Source organism: Carassius auratus, chromosome 8 (genome assembly GCF_003368295.1).
Source record: "Carassius auratus strain Wakin chromosome 8, ASM336829v1, whole genome shotgun sequence".
Taxonomy (NCBI): domain Eukaryota; kingdom Metazoa; phylum Chordata; class Actinopteri; order Cypriniformes; family Cyprinidae; genus Carassius; species Carassius auratus.
The window spans coordinates 19,966,523-19,987,998 of NC_039250.1; the positions used below are offsets into that span (position 1 = coordinate 19,966,523).

General features: G+C 36.9%; 1 protein-coding gene across 2 annotated transcripts; it reads right to left on the reverse strand.

Moving 5' to 3' along the window:
- Positions 1-9,283: 9,283 nt before the first annotated feature.
- LOC113107529 (tyrosine-protein phosphatase non-receptor type 1-like) lies at positions 9,284-20,697 on the reverse strand. Of its 2 annotated transcripts, none has more exons than XM_026270113.1 (10): positions 20,576-20,697; positions 20,364-20,457; positions 19,812-19,902; positions 19,300-19,400; positions 14,529-14,627; positions 14,218-14,355; positions 13,737-13,946; positions 12,533-12,694; positions 11,636-11,811; positions 9,284-11,553 (listed from the first exon to the last, which is right to left on the reverse strand). In XM_026270113.1, the coding sequence occupies exons 1-10, from the start codon at positions 20,677-20,679 to the stop codon at positions 11,304-11,306; spliced, it is 1,425 nt and encodes a 474-aa protein (XP_026125898.1). In that variant the 5' UTR covers positions 20,680-20,697; the 3' UTR covers positions 9,284-11,303. The 2 variants fall into 2 exon arrangements, with proteins under 2 accessions (XP_026125898.1, XP_026125899.1); XM_026270114.1 differs by having other exon boundaries at positions 11,304-11,553; positions 20,540-20,583.
- Positions 20,698-21,476: the final 779 nt, after the last annotated feature.

A 21,476-nucleotide genomic window follows, 5' to 3' on the forward strand; every position in this document is an offset into this window, starting at 1 on the left:
GAAAAAGCCCACCTATAAATCCATGTGATATTCTCGTCTCTAGATATTACGTCGCTGTCATCTTCAGTGAACAATATACTGTGCAAAAGTTTGGGGTCAGTAAGTACATTGTTAGAGAAGATTTCTATTTTAAATAAATAGTTTTTTCAACTTTCAAGTTTCAAAACTTTCATAATAACTTTGTCAAACTTTCTTTTCATCAAAGAATCCTGAATAATTCATTGTTTCCGCAAAAATATCAAGCCGCACAACTGTTTTTAATTGATAATAATAAGAAATGTTTCTTGAGCACCAAATCAGCATATAAGATTTCTGAAGGATCATGTGACACTGAAGACTGGAATGAAAATTCAGCTTCGTCATAAAATCATTTCAGAGTATTCCTATATTTTTTATTTAATGAATTCATTGTGCATAAACCTGATCTCTTAAAAAGTAATAGCGCTCCTCTTCTAAGCAAGCAACGTGATTTGAGGTATAATTCATGCTCATAGCACAATCAGGATTATTACTGGACTAATACTGAATATGAGCAATTATAGACATTTGCCTTATATTTTTGAATCATATCCAATCACTTGTGCACATGATTTGAAATAATGAGACTAAATCACATAAAGCATTCGTAAGACCATCATGCCTTTGATCTATTTTTTTCTTGAGGCCTCAGACTTTCTGTTGTCTCAGTAGGCCAAAACGACTCGGTATTTCTGAAGAGATCAGTTCCTTGCACTGATGATGTCACTGTATCTTCTTCACAAATGCTTATTTCCATCTGCCATCTCTGTATCGCAGAGCATGCGAGGGGCTCCAGCGTGAAGGTTGCATCTGCTCTCCTCACCTCTAAGCTCGAGATAGGCAATCAGTGCGGGCGGTTCAAAATAGGCCACAGTAAGGTTCAGAGGGTACTGATATTGGTCGCGCGTGTGCACATGCGTAAGAATAACCCCTCTTAAACTCACGTGATGGAATCTTAACTGTCTCACAAACACACCGTGGCACTCAACCCACATCACTACATTGGATCTCTTCCTTCCTGCAGAGATAAAGTGAACAAGACAACGCAAAAATACAGAGAGCAAGAGAACAGGGAAAAAACATGCAAGTCAGAATTTAACTGACGAAAGCTTTTGATAACGTGGGAAAGGTTGCTGTGTGCACTTACTGACCAATGCACCTATATTAAAAATGTTCACTATTATTTTTGCTCAAACTTAGGGCAGTAAGTTTAACTAATCAACTGTGATGCAGCTCAGTTCCACACAACATAAAACCGTGCAGCTTGCTGAAGTAAAGAGTGCTATAACTTTTCGAAAGGGACTTCTAGTTACGATAAAATAGCTGGGAAAATGAAGGAGAGATCTGATCCATATTTTACAACCAGAATAGAGACTTGAAAGTGGGCTCAGCAACTGCATAGCAAAACTGCAAAAGTTTCATGGACGCAAAAACCACACCATTATTTGATTTTTTTTGTTTTTATAAATATCTTTTACGTTTCTTTATTTCGACAAATGCCATCAGAAATATATATTTTTGCTTAAATTGAAGATTTATTGCCTATAAAATATCAGTCTGTACAGTTTTAACATCTATTTGGTTTTATTTAAATAATCATATTTTTAAAAAATGCTTACGACTGTTCAATGTGACCACAATTACTTTTATTTACTTACAAAGCATGCGCATGGTTAAAAACAATATCTGTGTGGAACAAGCGATATTCCATTATTTAAATATATGACATTCAAACAAATTGGATCGATCGGTGATAAATATAGAAAACAGAAATCTCATCTGTTTCATTTATGTATGATTAACACATGTGTGTCACATGTGCTTAGCTGGTCAAAACTGTGTAATCCAAATAGACAGAAATTTTATATGCATTTCATATACATCAATCTTAAATCTAGGCCTAAATATTTGTTGAGTGTAAATTTATGTTCACATAAAAAGAAACAATGCAGTCCTGCTCAGAGTTGTTGATATGTTGGTCAGTAATGAGAGACTTCACAAACATTTGACTGGACTTTGGATAAAGACCACTGAAGACACAATTGGTCACATATTGGCTTGTTAGGTTCTTGGATAATGAAGAGCCCTCCCTCTTTACAATCTCATGTATGCATTTGAACTTTTAAAACCCAAAGAATGATTACACACATAGCGTCAGGCCTTGACTTTGGGTTATCTCTGTCTCTGACCCCGGGTAGACTCTAAAACTTCCTGCAGTGCTAAGCAGTATCGTGTTTTATGATGCAGTGTGCGTTGTGAGGAAATGTAACATTTAAAAATGTGAGCACGAAATCCTTGTGATTACTTACGTTTAATCTCCCTTTGTCTGTAAGGAGGAAAGACTTATACAACAAAGCTCAATCAAAGCATTTTAACGAAAGATCCCACAAATAGACTGGTCTCTGCCCTACTGAACACTCCTGAAACTCCAGACACACCCTTTACAGCCAGACACATGACTCAGAAATTAGCTAGAAGAATATTCTTCAAAGTTGACAGGACTCTATTGCATGCAAACAGAGCTATACGTTATCACAGCATTTTTTGGAAGTCATTCAAAGTAGAGTAATTTATAGGCTGGGATGAAAGACTAAGATTAAAGATCCTGGACGATCTTTATTTTTATTTTCAGATGCTTGATCTGTCCCTTAGTTACCTTCACGTTTACTAACTGTTATTAAGCATGTTAGCTGATATTGACGCTCCAAACTCAAGTAAACACTAAGGAGAAAAAATAAAAGTTCATTACAGAAAAGTTCATTACAATCGGTGTATTTTCCATCTCTTAGTGTGGCTCACGGATGACCCTGATGCAATCTGGGAAAGATCCCTCAATTAATTACATTGAAGGAGGAAACCACAGAACACAAGATGATTTTGTGTTGGACAGTTGTGGGTTCCCTGTCATGGTGCTGCACCTGAGTGAATATCTGCTGAGTCACATCTTCTCAAAGAAGTTTGGTCTGTAACAGTGTCAACCGAAAGCTAACAGACTCTTGTACACACAAACACATAAAACAGCGATCGCACAAGATGTGGTCTAAAAAAGACCCGAAGAACCTTTTTGGCTCAAACATTAAAGACCAGGTTGCTGCTGCATTCCAGAGGGCCGGCCAGATCTTAGTGCCAAAAGACCCTTAGGCATATCCGTCATTTGCTCCGCGCTCGAGCAGCTGTAGTAGTGACAACAATGGCTCACAAACAATGTAGGTGTTTTGTAGTTGATGTAAAAGTGAACATAATGTCTTCATTAGTGAAGATGCAGTGGATTAATTTTGGTTTCTACAAAACGTATACAAGAGGGGTGGGGTGAACTGTAGCTCATTCTCATTTAAAGAGACATGCACCAAAATGGCTTGCTGTGCACAGTTATACAGAGTAAAAATTGTGTTGTTTTACACAGCCACTGAGGAATTTTAACCAAAGTATGTTGCAGATATTTCATGAAGACTCTAAATAATCATACCAACTTGTGGAAAAACGAGCATACGATGTCCCCTTTAAGGTTGTGACACCAAATCGATCATCGATGAGTGTCTGTCAGCTCAGTCTTTGCAGTGTGTTTCACACTGTTGACACTAGTCGTTCCACTTTGGTGGCATTCTGGTCTATTGAGCTTATTGAATTGCTGTTGGACAGTCAGTGAGAGAGACCACTTGGTTTGTTTTTTTAGCTGAACCCGTGCATGACAAACGACAAAGTCAAGGGGGCACAGAAATGGCTCTTCTAATTTTACATCTTCATCTTACCTGAGCTTTCCAATATGCAAATGTTTTCATAACGACTTGGCCGCCTGAATGAAGCATCGGCATTATTCCTGTCACACATGTGTACATGCTAGTTGGCCATTGACTGTAGTCTTTGCAATTTGTTCAAGCACAACTTTTTGACCCAAGCACAGGCAATGCGAGGTGACAACACATCGGCTTTTGTCATCACTAGTTCTTTGGTGTTGGTTTGGTTTGCCATGCTTGTGCCTTACCCAACAATGTCAAGAAAAATTAGCAAAAAGTGTGCCTTACAGTTAAGGTTACAATTTTCTACCTTATCTAGCCTTAAATGGTGCATTTTAGTACATTAGAGAACTAATATGTACCTATAAGACACTTTTACAGTCCCTTCAAGGGTACTGCATCAGTGACAAACTGTTGTGCAATTTTTGTTAAAATGACATGGACATTTTGGCTAATCAAACTAGGAAATGCATGTTTTGGTTAAGCTAACATTAGAAAACTAATAATACAAGTCAAAATTGTCAGCTTTTTCTAAATGTTCTGAGGGGCCCTAATGATCAGTTTGCATTATTTGTGCTAAGTACTCTGGTATTTAGGTTTCTTTGACCATATCTAACTGTGCAAAAGGCCCCGGGCATTTCGAGGGCCCTATGGCCTTTAAGACTTTAAATTGCACCAAATTTGGGAGACAAGTTTTACTGGAATCAAGCATATAAAAATAGATACACAGTTCATAATGTATACTGCTGCTGTTTTTCTGCATGATTGTCAGCAGGCCCTTTTTTAATAGTGAGAACAACACAGAGTACTATGCTTGTGAACGTGCTGTTTTTTGCTTCATGTCCTGTGTATGAAAACATCCCCCCATCAATCGCATATAGTGTTGCTATGACGACTCTGATGTAAAGGTGGTGAACGATAGGACAGTTGTTGTGGAATATTTTTAAACAGGTCATGGTACAGCGTATACCTCGAGAGCTTTTTTTGTGTCTGTGTGCGCGCGTAAATGCATTTGCAGGAGGAAGGAAGCGTTAGTCGTAAAGAAGGGGAAGCACCGAGCTTGGCTGTTTACGTAAACTCTGCAGATCTGCTTGAGGTGTAATGAAGTGCATGCGCACAGTGAACATCGAACAGGAAATTACAGCGCACGCGCTCGTTGCCGAGGAAACCAACCTCAAAAAAACAAGATGCGGTTGAGGGGTGCCCTGAGACCAGATGCACAATGGCCAGCACAACTTTTTTTCCATTTACTTGAGCATAAACAAGTGCAATCATGGAACCTGAGAGAGGGCTTAGCTGGTTTACTCCAGTCATAATGGCAAAATACTTCATGATTGTTTTGAATATGCTGAGGATAACCTGAAGGTTACAGAGTTCATGCTGAGTTTCAGTGGGTTCTGTTGTCTACTGCCAATATCAACTGCGGCATCCTAAATGTCATAAAATGCTCTACATAGGTGTCAAAGTGTTAAAGACAGGCACACATACTGTTTCAGGAACTAAACTTGCAGTTGATTTCAGTTGAGTTTAAGATGCGGCTAAGGTGCTTGTGGCAAGATACGATAATAAGCGAAAAATTCTTTGTTTTATTTAAAATTTTGTTTAAAAAATTACAGAAAACATTTATTTTGCTCTGTTCCAAACCAGTTCTGGGTTACCAAATACTGATCTACAACACATTTCTGAATTCCACTACTATAATTTTTTTTTTTATAAGTATGGTTTATATGGGCCTTTTTAACTATTCCATTAAAGTCTTGTGTATTTTGCTGCATTACATGTCATTCTAAATATTCAGCGGTCAAATCAAAAGAAGTCCTAAAGCTTTTTTAGACTTTGCGTCTTACAGTTTTAAACGCAAAGCACATTTTATGAATGGCCCCTAAGGGGCGGTTCACACAGGATGTGTTTTTGTGTAATTATATATTTTTTTATGTAAACATGCATTATACTTGTGTCTGTTACATGTACGTATTTAGATGTGTCTCACTCATGACACAGGATTCCTAAAATGTTAGATAAACTTCGAATAAATGAATCTCTCAAGTTTTTTAAAAAGAAAATTCAGTTCCACTGTTCCAAGTCTCATATTTTTGTGTTCCCTTGTGCTGCTTTTTAATTGTATTTTTCTAAACAGCATGAGTTAGATGGATGTGTTTGACTGTTGTGCTTGCACATAAACACAAACAATTGAACTTTTAAAAAAAATATGGTTCTAGACCTTACGTTTCCATTCCAGTGGGCTGGCCTGCATTTCAGGTTTTTACAAAAAAATGTGTTCATTTGAATAGTCCCTAAGGCAGCATCCTAAACGTCATGTTAGTCTCTACATAGACAGTAACACAAATATTATATATGTAACAGAAGGTATAAGTATGTTACAAGGCCAAAAGGCATGATGCTCTATTAAGCATAAAAATACATTGCACAGTCTTGTGATTTGAAAATATGCTTCAAATAGGCAGTTACTTTGTGGGCCACACGAAAAGAATCATGAGATCATTAATTTGCAATTGCTAAAATAGAGTTTGATTCTAACCTGACTGATGCTAATCTGACATACTGCTATTCTTATAAAGATAAGCATACATAACACACACAAATAATAGGGAAAATTCGTTTTTAATTGCATAAGTTTAAATGATACTTTTATTAATGCTCACTTGGTCTGAGAACAAAGCCTCTGTAATTTAATGAAATACTAATATATATATATATATATATATATATATATATATATATATATATATATAAAATTATTATTACTGTTTTTAAGAATCAATTTAATGATTAAGAAATCGCATCTGTGCTTTGACACTGATCGGTACTGAGTCAGAACATGAGTCACTCTTTTTTTTTTTTTTTCTCTGGAGTTTCCTAAATCTCTTGCTCCCAGGAAATATTCCAAAGGCAACGGAAATGGGAGGAGAAAGGACAGAGGGAGGTACATACAGGAAATAGAGCAAACCAATACCATTCCTCACTTATGTTGTAACACACACTATGCACTTGCATAAAACTCGCACTTGTCCAATCCAAGTAATCAGTTCACGGTGTATATACAGACCCAATAGAGTTTCATAGATATTATGTTTGTTGTCAGCACTCTTAAATTCCAGAATTAATATGGAGCAGCTGCTTGACACCTGAACCCACAACTGACCCGGGCCCCAGCAGGACTTTCTTGTTCGCTGTCTTTTTAAATGCACTTCCTGTACCAAGCCCCGCCCACCAGTGTTTTTCCCAAGTAGTTGGATCTGCCTGTCCTGTCTTGTCTGTTTTACGTCAAAGTACCACGAGTGTCAGGGAGTGCCCTGACTCACTCACACACACACACACACACACACACACACATTCCTGAACAGTGTGAACCACATGCGTGCACACAAACGCGTACTTGAGAACACACTCACCTCTGCTGTTAGTTTAACCCACAACAGAATGTGATCACACACATATGGACACAGACTGTCAGACAAGTATACAAACACTTCAGTCTCTAGCATCTGCTGAACTTTCTGGAACAATAACAATCATTCTTGTGATGACACTACACATCTAGTCCAATCCTTCTTACTAAATGATATAGCTTCCTGTTGGTTTACACCCAAGCTCATTATTTAAAAAGAGTCCTAGCGAGTGTATACTTCATTTGCAGCACTATTTTGATCATAGGTAATATAAGCATGTGTGTGTCAGCGTCAGATGAATCAGTCTTATCACAGGATTTATAATGGCATTTCATTTCAGCACTTTTTTATGTGTGGGTGTTGGAAGAATGGCACTGTTTTTAGCAATGTGTGATGAAATATGTTTTTCAGAAATACATTTAGAATTTCAAATTGAGCGAATCTGTTTTTCTTTTCAACAAGGAAATAAAAAAAGTTAATAAACTGCTCCCCGCTCCCCGAAACGTGATTCCAAACTGCTGAGACAGATGAGGAAAAATGAGTGACATTAAAAACAAGTTAACAGTTGAAAGAAGGAAGGACATATTATAATGTTACATATAGGTTATGTCACAGGAAATGGGATGAACAGCCTGGCAGATGTGACATAAATCACCTCTAATTGATACATTCCAGGAGTCTGTGTAAGCACATGAAGAGACAAAGTGACTATGGACCTTCTCAGACCAGTAAAAACCGACACAAACCAGTATGGTAAAAACAGGTTAAAACAACCACAGACGTGTCGCCTCAGACTAGTAGCGTCAGAGAAAGCGTCACTTAGTACAAATGAAACCTGCTCAAAACCAGCACAGTGTCCCGTTTACTGTATACAGATGGAAACATATTTATGGCATCGGAGTTGTAAAAACATTTAAGAAATCTCTTATCACAGAAGAAGTCTGTGTGGGATCGTAAGACTGCAAATATGCTCAAAATTATTTATTTCAAGGTGTGAAGTTTTATTTTGGTAAGGTAATGCTACAGGAAATGCCTGGGTACCAGCTGTACTGTGCTGACACACACTCAAGCACGTACACAAGGAAACATTACAGCTCAGGACTCAGGACTGACATGACTAGAGCATCACACAGATACAGACAGATGTGTTTTCAGAAGGCCTGTGGATTTAGAGCGGCATTTTTCACTGTGGACATGCTTGCATGAGGATTGGTTTCATTGAAACATCCCTGTTATATGAATTTTAGATTCCAATCACACGAGTTCAGACAAGTTATATACATAAAAATAAATAAATACAAAAAATTGTTTTCTTACTGGGGAAAAACCCAGCTGAAATTAAGGCCAAGAAGCGAGTTACTGATCCTTAAGCGCCCTCTACTGGTCAAGTGAAACGTCAAAGGGCACGTAACAAAAACGTCACTTCTAACATTTCGTTAGCAAAGTGATTCTATATGGATTTTTGGTAAAATTCTGTGGGGAAAACATACAAAACGCATTTTTTTGTGTAAAATACAAAAATAGTTTTGTTAAAATTTAAATTTATATAAATAAAGTATATTTTAATTATTTTTTAATATAATTTAATGGTTATGGATTATACATATCTTTAAACGCTCTCCTTCATTGTATATAAAATATAAATATATACTGCCGTTATATGTCACAGGGTTTTCTGCAGAGGAAGGCTAACATTGGACAAGTGAAAATAGTTGCTGGGGGATTTAGCGTAATTTCATACCATAACACTAACTGGTTCACCTTTTTGGTCTCGGGACAGTCTGGCCAGAGGTTTGACGGTCCCCGGCAGTCTGGGCCCCAGTCTATAACCCAAACCTGCATATATTTTATTATAATTTAAATGTGGGATCAAATGTGAGCTTGAACAAAATAGTAAAAGGATGATGAAAACTGCACATGAAACAAGCTCAAACTCCACCATACATCAAAGATTTTTGAGTCTGTAATCTATGATTTAGATTACCTTTACAATTATAACACTCAGACAGAGCTTACATTCATATTAAAGTTTTCAATATGAGATTTTATAAAAATCTGAAAAACTTCTCTCATCATCACATGATGGAATAAGATCAAACAAACTCAAAAAGAAAAAAAAAATAGATTTAAGAATTTATGTTTATTACCACTGCTTTGTATTCTGTCCAAAAAAAATACAATTTCAAATGTCAATACATCCAACTGGAACAAAGCATATGCTTTTCTTACAAAAAAACAAAACAAAAAAAAAACACATGAATCAACATTAAAAAGGACTCAACAGGATGCTGGGAGGGGGAAAATAAATTCTTAAGCCTCATATACAAAGGCCGAGGAAGTCTGATGTCTACCAGTCCAAAGATAACTGAAAAAAGACGAACAATGACACAAATACATTTCTCTTTATATATGCGTGTGTGTAAATAAAGCCGGCAAGAAACTTTACATTCTGTGGTCCAGCAAAGGGACCGGATTCAGAGTCACTACGATGAATGGTGGCCCTCTGCTAAAACAGAACCAAACCAAACCTCAACAGCTTCAGTGTGTGAAACATTGAACCTCTACAAGCTGGGAAGAAAAAAAAAACTCCTAGCGACCCAAAAATTGCCATTCTGGACTGGTCAAGCAGCAGTCAAAGAGTCACCACACAAAGCCGAGTCACAATTAAAAGCGTTTCAGGCCTCAATACACGAGGCTTCATTTGTTTTGAGGTTACTGCATTAGACTTGTTCACACATTGTTCAAAAGTAACAGTTCTGCAGCGTGGTTTGATTCAAAGAAATTTCTATGCCCGTCTGCTGTTAAATCTCTCTCGATAATAATTACTATGACAATAATATAGTAAAACAATAAAACACAAAGACAGCTCACTGTCACTGGTCGTTTCTCTCTTTGCATTCATTCAGTGCTGGTGTTTTGTTTTTTATATTTTTTGGTAAGTCGGACCTCCTGCGCTCAACGCACACCATTAAGGTCATGTGACAAGGGCCAGAAGCATGAATGTATCTGTATTGCAACAGAAAAAATATATATATAATTCAAACCCTGTATCATGAGTCACCGTCCTCTAAAAGGGGAATAACAAGTGAAAAATCTCATTGTACTTAATACTGCCACCTGCTGCCACATTTTTGTTGTAACAATCAATCAGTCAGGTTAACTTGCTTTACCTTGATTTCCAGAGCTGGCATTAAGTGAAATGCATGGAAATTTAGAAACAAAAATCCATGAGGTCTAGTAAGAATGCTTGGTTGATTTGAAGTGGTTTTAGTATTTCAGTTTAATAAAAATAAATGAAATGTGAGTTCTAGATAAACTAAATGGCCGTAGCAGGGCCCATAGAGAACCAACTGAAGTTTGTTCTGAATGTGGCATTCAGCTCCAGCATTTTAAATGGTCTGATTTGACAAAAGGAATGAACGAACGAATGAATGAATGAATGAGAGGCCAGTGCATCAGTCACTTGATCTTTTTTTTCCCCTCACAGACAAAGTGCCAGTGTCATCTTTGGGGTATAAACAAAAGCTGAGGCTAGAAAAAAGAATGAAAAAGTAAAAGCATTTGGGATGTTTCCTGCTGTGACAGAGCACTTGATGGTATCAGACATCCCGGACTACTTATGATCTCCCTTTTCTCCAAGACACACAAATACAAACAGGTTTTCAATCAGGTACAGCAGATTTGTGTTTTCAGCATGTATAAGAGGAGCTCACCTCCTGTTCAGCTCCGTCTGAGACTTAAAAATGCAATAGAAAATAATGATTGAGATACACACACACACACACACACACACACACACACAAAAAGTTCCCTTACTTACTGCAACAATAACAGAGTCTTTTGGATTTTCGTTGGGGTTGCAACACCTGAATTGTGAGGCCCTGAGGTTTTAAACGGACACACATTTATTAGATTGTGTGTAAGAGTGTGTGTTTAGAGAGAGGTGACAGCATTTTGGCTAAAAAAAATTCGCTGAAACTCTTTCCCAAAGACATTCAGAGAGAGTGAGACGGGCCCAGCTGAGAGACACAGGTCCAGCTGAGAAACTATGAGTGTCTGTGTGTGTCTCTCTTTTTCTTTTCCCGCCAATAGCCAGCACATGGAGGGATAGAAAAAGAGAAGGATGGAAAAAAAGAGGGCATCAGTGGAAATAGGTGCGGTAACAGGCATAAGCACCTACAGCCAGTACCGTGCACATAAACACACTGGTCAGCAGGGGGCTCCACGCTCCATCGGCAGCAACAGGAGTCACCTCCTCCGTGGGAGTCTTGGGCGGAGACCGTGCAGGTTTGGGAGGGGCTTCTCTTGCGACAATTGGGTCATCGGGTTCTCTCACCTCACCAGCTGCCCGTTTGCGAAGCTCTGACCCGTCTGTGAATGTCTGGGCCGCACTGTAGAAGCACAACAACTAAATGTTTACATGTGGCTGCTGGATGGGTACTACTAGAAAGAGAGCGATATTGAGAGTTTGACCTGTTTGCACAGATTTCTGCGCTGTTTTTTATTATCTCACTGAAGAAGTGGGTGGTGTCAGAGTTCACCAGTTCGCCTTTGCCATTGGGTGGGTCTACTCGGGGCCTTGGTCTGGGAGGAGGAGGAGTTAATTGAGGGGGGAGATCCTCCTCATTCGATAACTCCTTCCATGACTCCTACTCACACATGAACACAAACAGGTCACTGATCAATACAGAATACTGAAGGTGGGTGGAATGAACAAAAAAATAATTATCACAGCAGTTTTTTTATATGTGGCAGTGAGGTATATCATATGAGGATATATATGCTAGAAATTTAATACAAAAATGTTTTATATAATAAATTACAATTTAGAGGTAATAGAATTTTTTCAAAAATAAAATCATTTAAATATAAATCTAAACATAAAAATGACAGATTTTTTTTTTTGGCATTTTATGGGCAAAATCTATGAGTATTTTTAACACTTAATTATAATGATTCAAAAAATAATAAAAAAAAATAAATAAAAAATATATATATATAAAGAATTGCTCAAATTATATAGCAATGACTATTAGTTGATATTTATACTCATGCACTACCCTTCAAATGTTTGGGGTTAAATTTTATTTTCTGAAAGAAATTGATACTTTTATGTATGCATTTAATTTTAAAGTATTTATAGTGACAAGAAAGATTACTAAATATTTATATTTCTTAATATTACTATTTTACTGTGTATTTGATCACATAAATGCAGCATTGGTGAGCGTTTTTAAGAAACTTTTAATATCAAGAAAACCTCACCAACCCCAAATGTTTTAATGATATTAACACCATCATTATGCTCAGCTTTACATCCTATAATACCTCAGCAAAGCATCCAAAAATTGGTAACATGACTTTCATTACCTGTACAGACGTGTCTCCCATTATGTACTTGGCACCCTCTATGACAGCGAGGTAAGAGAAACGCAGCTGGTCAGCTGTCTGGATCAGACCCATGCGGTATCGCCGCATTTCCAGCAAGACCTCCTGGATGCGCACTGATGTTGGATCCTTCCTCTGAGACATCTGAGAACACACATAGCATTTCTTTAGAGGATGTGTGTGTGTGGGGGGGGGGCAAGACCAAATCTGCCGGTGCTGGTGAAGTACATATGAGAAATCCTGACATCCAGTGATGCTTTGATTCAGATTAATCTCATAAATTTCAACTGTTTTCTATTTTAATATACAGTAGTCAACATTTGAATGGGATCAAAACCTTTCATTAAAGTTGTCCTAAAACCATAATGCGTTCTTGTCTTAGGACAACTTTTTTGATCCTCTTCAAATGTTGACTACTGTATTTAAAAAATTAGTTTATTCCTTTTTTATTAACCTTTATCCCAGTCTTCGGGATCACGTGATCTTTAAGGAACCATTCTAAATGTACTTTTTTTTATTTTTATTTTTTATTTTGCAGACAATTTTATCCAAAGTGACTTACAATTGAGGGATACATAAAGCGATACTTCATAAAGAGGCCAACAGACACAGGAAGTGCTTGTAATACCAAGTTTTAGGCATTGTTCAAATTTGAACAAGCTAGAAAGAGAAAGAATAAATAAAAAGGAAAGACAATTTTTATCAGTCATATTTCTAATATGATGATGTGCTGCTCAATTCATATCGATTATATCATTAATGTTAGAAACACTTCTTAATATCTTTTTTTGTGGAAATCGTGATTTTCAAGATTCTTTGATGAATACGGAGGTCAAAAGAACAGCATTTGTTTGATGCCATTTTTGTAACATGTCTGTCACATTTGATCAAATGAACACATATTTGATGAATAAAACTATCTATTTTAAAGAAACCCATCTTACTGACCCCAATCTTTTGAACAATAGACTATATTTTATTTTTTAAATAAAAGAGTGCTGTGGTACCAATAATCATGAAATTGTATCTGCAATAAGCATAAATATATCAATGTCATGATTCTTGAAATGTAATAATATAACCCAATATGCTGTTGTACATGCTCCATTATTTATAAAGATTAAATATTAACCATCACTCTTGTCCGGCAGATCTGGCATTACATACAAGCGGTCAGTCCTCTCACCAGGAGGAGGCAGGTGTCCACAAGGCAGAACGTCCCAGAGCGGCCAATACCAGCACTGCAATGGACCACGACAGGACCGTGCTCTAGACTCAGACAGCCTGACTCACGCACTTTCAACAGGAAGTTGAGAAAAGATGCAGGCGACTCTGGCACGCCAAAATCTGGCCATGTGGTGTAGTGGAAATGAAGAATCTCCCGTGTTTCCTGTGTCTTTAAACAGAAATGACACAAGCATTAATCACCACGAGCACGTGCTTGTTAGAAATAAACCTCTGGCATCTGCAATATCCTGAAACTGTTGAGTGAAGTCAACAAACCTGTCCAGAAAGAAGTTCTGAACAACACATTAAGAACATGCATCATATTTTGTTTAAAAAAAAAAGAAAGATTTTTAGCTAAGTGGAAGAAAATGACTAAAGGAGGACTATATAAAACCTCAAAGCAGGACTGGATGAGATGAAAGGAAGATCAAGTGTCTCACCGACAGATTTTCCAGCTCCAGCTGTCGTACTGTATAGTACGATTTCACATCCTCTGAGATCAGAGTAAGTCTGAAATTTGTGTCTTCAAAAACAGCCTCCCCCTCCTCTCGCTGAGGCCAATACTGAGCACACTTTATCTGTACATACACACACACACACACACTTCTTCATTATATCCACACAAAACAAACCTCACACACACAACCAATGTTCACACTCCATATGAATGCTAGAAGCATTGCAGACAGTTATTCAAAGTGAGTCTGTGTATCCATGTGGCAGATACAGGTACTGTGTGTGTTTCTCTCACCGAGCCTTTCTCTATCACGCGATTCAGCATCACAACCCCTCGGCAGCGCTGCTCCCATACCATCTCCCAGAAATGACCACAGGTGTTTGGTAACGGACCCTAAACAGACACACAACCATTAAAACAAGCACATGCAGTATACTGTATTAATAATACATTTTAAACACATGCATAAAATAAATTTTTCCTGCAACAGGGTTTATAAGAGTAAACAGCACCATTAACTGCCATACAAAACTTTGGTAAGATTTTTATTGTTTTATTATTTAAATCAAAAATACAGTTAGAGAGAAAAAAAAAAAAGAATAAAACAAAAAGCAAATTGTAGCAATAATTAATTATATATATATATATATATATATATATATATATATATATATATATATATATATATATATATTAGGGGTGTAACGGTACGCAAAAATCACGGTTCGGTACGTACCTCGATTTTAAAGTCACGGTTCGGTTCATTTTCGGTACAGTAAGGGAAAGAAATGCAAACATTAAACTGCAGGTTGTTTATAACTATAAACTTTTTTTTAACAATTTGTTCACTTTTTAATAAAATATATATAAAATAAAAAAAAAAGAATAAGAAATAAAATACTGCTGCAAAGTTCTCCACTAAATAAAATACTCAGTCTCAAACCAATATCATATAATAAAATATAATGAAAAATATAAATAAATAACTATGATTACAGTGCAGCATTACCAATCCCAGCTTATAGGCCTGCTCATATTTAAAAATATATATATAACTTTTCCAAAGTGTAAAGTGCAGCATCAACAGTTTCAGTTTTAAGACCTGCTCAGATTTCGTTATTGTGTTGGACCGATCGGAATTAAGAGCAAAGGTCTGTTTAAATGCCGACGGGAGCTGCGTTTGAATTACAGTCGTTTTTCTTCTACTTGTAGTGATGTTCACACTCACGTAATGCCTTTTGAAAACATTAGGCCGGTGACACACTGGCATATTGCACCTGTCAAACATAGTCTATTTTGCCGTCAATACTGTTGACGGTGTCCTTTATCAGTAGGCTTTATATTTATGCTCAACATGAAGTATAGATATTGTTGTCGTGAAGACAAGATCCTGGTCTGTCGGTGGTCTCCCTCTATGTCACTTACAGTAGCAGCAGCGCGCCAGCACCACGTCAGGCACGATCCTGGTGTGTAAAGACACAGAAAACGCGAAGCAGCCGTCACGCAACTGACACGCAGCAGAAACGCCACGCTCACGCCATGCAGCCAGTGTGTTACCGGCCTTAGAATCAGCTGCAGGGCGGGATTTGCGCTGAACGCCGAGACTTCCACCACTTAATATGTTCTTTTGGAAACACGAAAATGTACCTATGTTCCGCACACGAAATATTGCATTCGGTCATTTGGTACACACGTGCACCGTACCGAAAGCCCTGTACCGAAACGGTCCAGTACGAATACACGTACCGTTACACCACATATATATTTCATATATATATATATATATATATATATATATATATATATATATATATATATATATATATATATATATGAAATATTGCTACAATTTAAAATAACTGCCTTGTATTTTAATACATTTAAAATGTTTATTTATCCAATGGCAAAGCTGAATTTTCAGCAGCCATTACTCTAGTCTTAAGTGTCAAGAAACATTTATTATCTTAAAATATTTTAGACAGTTGTGCGACTTTAATTTTGTAGAACCCATGATATTTTTTCAGGATTATTTGAATGGAACGTTCAAAAGGACAGCATTTATTTGAAATAGAAAACGTTTGTAACATTATAAAAAACTTTACTGTCGTTTTGATCAATTTAATGCATCCTTGCTAATTAAAGTACTAATTTTAATTAGATTCAAATCTCACTAAATCATACACAACATATAAAATCTATTAAATCATCTACAATATATACAAATACATTTTTACATTCTATTAAATGAATTTGGTATTTTTAATTAGACTCAGAATGGAAACTCCTGCACTCTATGACCTTTATCATTAGTCTGCATAGTAAATCACACATTAGAGCAAGCGTGATGTACATGATAGTGCGGGTGAGAATGTGTGTGTGTTTTGTGTGTTTGTGGCTATAGCTGACAGTGCTCTGACTGAACAAGGCTGACAGGTTGAGACGAGTCTGCTGCCGTCTAAGAGTATATATCTAGTCTAGTATATATCAGTGTGTGACGTCGACTGGGGTGTTGGCGAACTAATAAATGCGTAATACAAACGTCAACACAAATGTTAAAACCAGGATGGGGGGGGGGGGACAGGAAGTTTCCCCATTACTTGCTTAACCTAACATTGTTTTAGAGTAGCTAACCTTTTTGTCTTATGTGAAGTCAAAAGTCCCACCTGAAACAAACCAGAAATATTAACTAAAAACTCATATAATACTGGATCATTTAGCACTTATATAAGTAAGATTACCGTTTTTGCAGTGGTTCACCTTTAAACTGTAAAGCAGTTTTTAAAAAATCTGTTATTTTATAACTGCATTTAGTTTGATACAAAGTCTTTGGTTTGATATACTTTGTCTGACAGAGCTAATGTGACAAATAATAAAAAAAGCATTTAATTTTGTTTTGTTTCAATTTTATAAGTGGCCAATCAATTAAAAGCAATAAGCCCTGTGGAGGCGTGGTTTACAGTGAATTAACAGCTAAGGGGCGTTGTTAAGCATGAAGCGAAGCCCCTTCACAGGGCTTATTGCTTTTATAAAATGGTTATTCCATATATGTAGTAAGGTTTTACGAAATAAAAGAGAGGAAATAAAATGTAATGATATAAAGAAAAGCAGTATTCTTCCAACAAACAATGGCCATTTCTTTATATGCGTTTTTGTCTGTACTTGTGTTCTTGTGCATAAAAGATTAATTTAATTTATCAGAATCAAATGAAAATTAAACCCTTTTAAAGTGCTCCACAACAGAAAACATTTAATTTATTTCAGCTTAAAACTTAAAGTCTTAAAACTGCTAAATAGTAATATATTCTGACGTTTCTTAAATGTTAAACTTAACTTTTATTTTGAAAGGGGGCCGTGAAGAACTTGCAGCTGCTGTGTGTGTTATATGACAGTAGTTTTCTCAAATTAAATGGTAAAATGCTAATTAAGTGACTCTCAGAGCAGCTGGAGATGATATTTATTCATATCATCATAGTGAGATGACAGAGGCTGAAAACACCGTGAGTGTCGTCCAAAATTTAGTATGTGTGTACATAAGTCAACAAAACCGTGCCCCCCGCCATTCATTCACTGATAGCGGATATCATGGCGCCTTATGCGTGATATCACATGCTTCCACAGATTTATTCTATTACTATTGCATTTCACCTGGGCATTGTGAATCACGCGTATGGCTTTGTTCTTAGTTCTCATCAAAAGTATCTCCGCCATGATAAGTGCTGAAGGAATGACAGGCTTTCCATAGTAACGTCACGCAAGGTAAATAAGCGTGACATCTAGTGGAGAAGAGTAACGATAAGATTCACGTTAATCAGATATTGTTTTAAATGTGTGCTGAAATAAATACCGGAAAAGATCGAATCACTGATTTTGAGAATCGATATCTAATCGACACCAGTAAAAAAAAAAAAAAACGATCAATCGAAAAGTTTACATTTTGCCCAGCCCTAGTACAAGGTTTTTTGAGAAAAGCATTAATTATCGCATGAAAGTGGTTGCCAAGCAAAACACACAGTTGTAAACAAAGGTGTATAGCTTCCCAAATGATGCATTATACACTATGTACCCCACCATGTAGTGTATGAATTATATAAGGTTATTTTGTCATTTATAAAATGAGTCTGATAGCCCCTGCCCCTTCATTAGATAATTAAAGCTGCGACAGTTGAGTGCATGAAGTGTCCAACATTCCACACTTCATTTTTTCGGTTTAGTGCATAATTTGGGTATTTAAAGTGCACTTTTTCTTTTTGGAATTTTCTGTGTTGACACCACTCTCTCTATTTATACTACAAAACATCATAGAATGGTGCATAAGTACACGATTTGAGACGCATCTTATGTTTGTAGAGTCATTTACAACAGCTTAGAACCCAGCTCAGCCAATCAGAATCAAGGATCGGAATTATCCATTTTATAATAAAACTTTTGTGCCCCGTGAATTTCAGTGATGGCCTCAAGGAAATGAATAAAGAAGTCTCCCATGTTCAGGTTTACCTGGTTTGAAATCTCTGTTCTAAGTCACATCAGATGAAAATAAATGGCTAGATAGCAAGACAAATATTTCTTGTGAAAATTCAGCATGATATAAACATTTTTATCAGAATAAACAACTGTTAATGCATCTGTTAAGACAGGCACAAACATTTGCATACCATTTATGTGACAGGGTTTTTTTTTTTAACAGAAGAGTTCTTATCTTTTATCTATTGCACTGCAAAGAAAACTAACCAACCATTAAGATTAGTTCTTTTCTAAAAGCGCCACCTACTGTCAGAGAGTGATTTAACGTTTTCATGCAGCTTGTCTACCATTTTATATGACAGACAGTATACATGCAAATATTGCACCAAACATTTTGTTGATGTGAAGAGGCTTAAATATTTCAGGAAAACTTGACAAGAGATTTTTTTTTCCCAGGATATATGCTCCAACTACTATGCTAATGAACTCTTCAGTTCCTTTATTGTGTCCGTATCATCCTCAGATGTGTCAGGTGGTGTGCAGGTGCAGATAAAACATCAGATTCAGAAGATGCAAATCTGGGGTTAAAGTGTCAGTGGGTCACCTGAGTTAGTATGTAGTTTCTCTGAGCTTCTTCCACTGAGATCAGGCTTGCATTGATGTAGTCATTACTGCCGATCTGTAGACGAATACGGCTGTGGTCAACTGTGAAAAGAGAGAGCGATTAAGCTGTGAGGCGCATCACCCATGATGCTTTGCAAGTGCAGTGGTGGAACGACTCTTTTTCAGGTCCTGTTCTCAGTTCCCCACAAGAGAAAAAAACATGTCCCTGATGAAAACGCTCAATTGAATCAAATAAAGCACAGTATCATTCATTTAATGTGGTGTTTTGTGAGCTGAGGACCTTTTCAGGTTGTTGTGGAAAAAGAAAAAGACTCAGAGAGAGAGGAAACCACAACAGCTCTTTAAAGTCTTTGTGACGGAAGAGTTAAAAAAGGGAGAGAAAAAAAAAGACATGACATCTTCAGTGTGAAATGACTTTAACAGCTCGCTGATAACAGGCCCCTTCCGTTAGGTGTCACTGACTGTGTCGAACAGGGGAAGCAGCACACTTACATGGACTGACGTCTCTGTAGCGATTACGACTTCTGTTTTCTGGAAGTTTGGCGATCTTGCATGGTAGGTCACTGGACTGCTGCTTAATCTCCTACGGTAAAACAGAAGTATATGAGATGAAAATGCTTCTTACTGTAAGTGAAACAAATGTGAGGTAAATGGTTTGCTGGGGGAAACTATAAGGCACACAGTTATGGGGACCACGAGCATCCAAAAAACGATGCCATTCATCCATCACTCATTAAAAACTGCAAGTGAGCCAGATTAGTAGATAAAAGTGTCAAACTAACTAATAGTAGATTCTCTCTCATAAAAGATGAACTCATCCCACTCATCTCTATATTGGTCACTGTTTAAAAAAGATGAATTCAGGTCATCTCTATGTAAATTGTTTTATATTTAATTCTGCGAGTCAGGGAAGAAGCAGCGCAATCGGAATGTAAAAAAAAATAAACATCACATCAAAAAGACAAAACAAACTTCTTTCGGATCGTTATGAATATTTAGAACATTATTATAAATTATGGAGAAGAATCAGTCCTTTAACGTTACCTGGTAAACGGCGTTCCAGTTCCCGAGCTCATCGATTTCCCGAAACTCGGTTTCCATGGCCGCGTGTGTTCCGCGTCGCTCGATAGATGACCCCCTGACAATACAATTGGTTTTAAAGTCGATGTCGAATCACATGAAATAAAACTGACTTTTAAAGTCTGTTTTAATTTTATTACAGAATGTCTCTAATGGTACTGTTGTGTCGTTCTTACCGGAAACACGCCGCTCGCTCCTCCCGTAGCACGGCTCTCTGCTGTCCGTAGTGATCACGCCCCTCTTTCCTCACATTGACGAATGGAATTCCGTGAGTGGCCATTAACTCCTGGCTGAGGCCAATCAGCGCAACGTAGTGGGGCGTGTCAACCCCTTCGGCCAATGATATCACGGAGCGTAACAGTTCTTATTCTGGGCATTGTAGTTTTTTGTAGTTCGAGGTGTTTACACAATACGCATGTGTGTATTGAGGTTTAGAAACGTGTATGAAGTAAAATGGCTCTTTTTTTTACTTTGCAGTTTTAAGAGTGGAAACACATAATAACATGTTGTTATATCTTCGTCAGCAGAATTAAAAAAATTAATTGTGATATTTTGTACATCTACTTGTGAATTTTGGCTAACTTGCACTTTGAAAATATTTATTCTTTTTGTGTTTTGAGGGCATAATGCATCTTGTATTTCGATATAAAATAATACAAATGTTATAACACAGTTGTTCTAAAAAACAGGTACCTGGGCTTCATCTAGCGTTATGTAGAGGAATCACTAAATTAAATATAAATTAATGTTGAAACAAAATGACCTGGTTTCACAGACAAAAAGAAAAAAACATGACAGACATTACTTATTCTAAACCAGTATTAGGCCATAGTTCAATGAGGATATTTTAGTTTTAGTTTAGTTTAGTTTAGTTTTTTTTAAACATGTCTAAGACAAAACATTCCTGGTCTGCATCTTGATACAAAACAAGGACACTGACATATTCACATCAGTACAAGTTTCTTTCAGTTAAAATAGCTCAGGCTTACCCTGCTCATTCTGGGACTAGGCTTAAACCTTGTCTGTGAAACCGGGGGTATACATTTTAATTTAATCTTTGAGTAAAGTTTTTTTTTT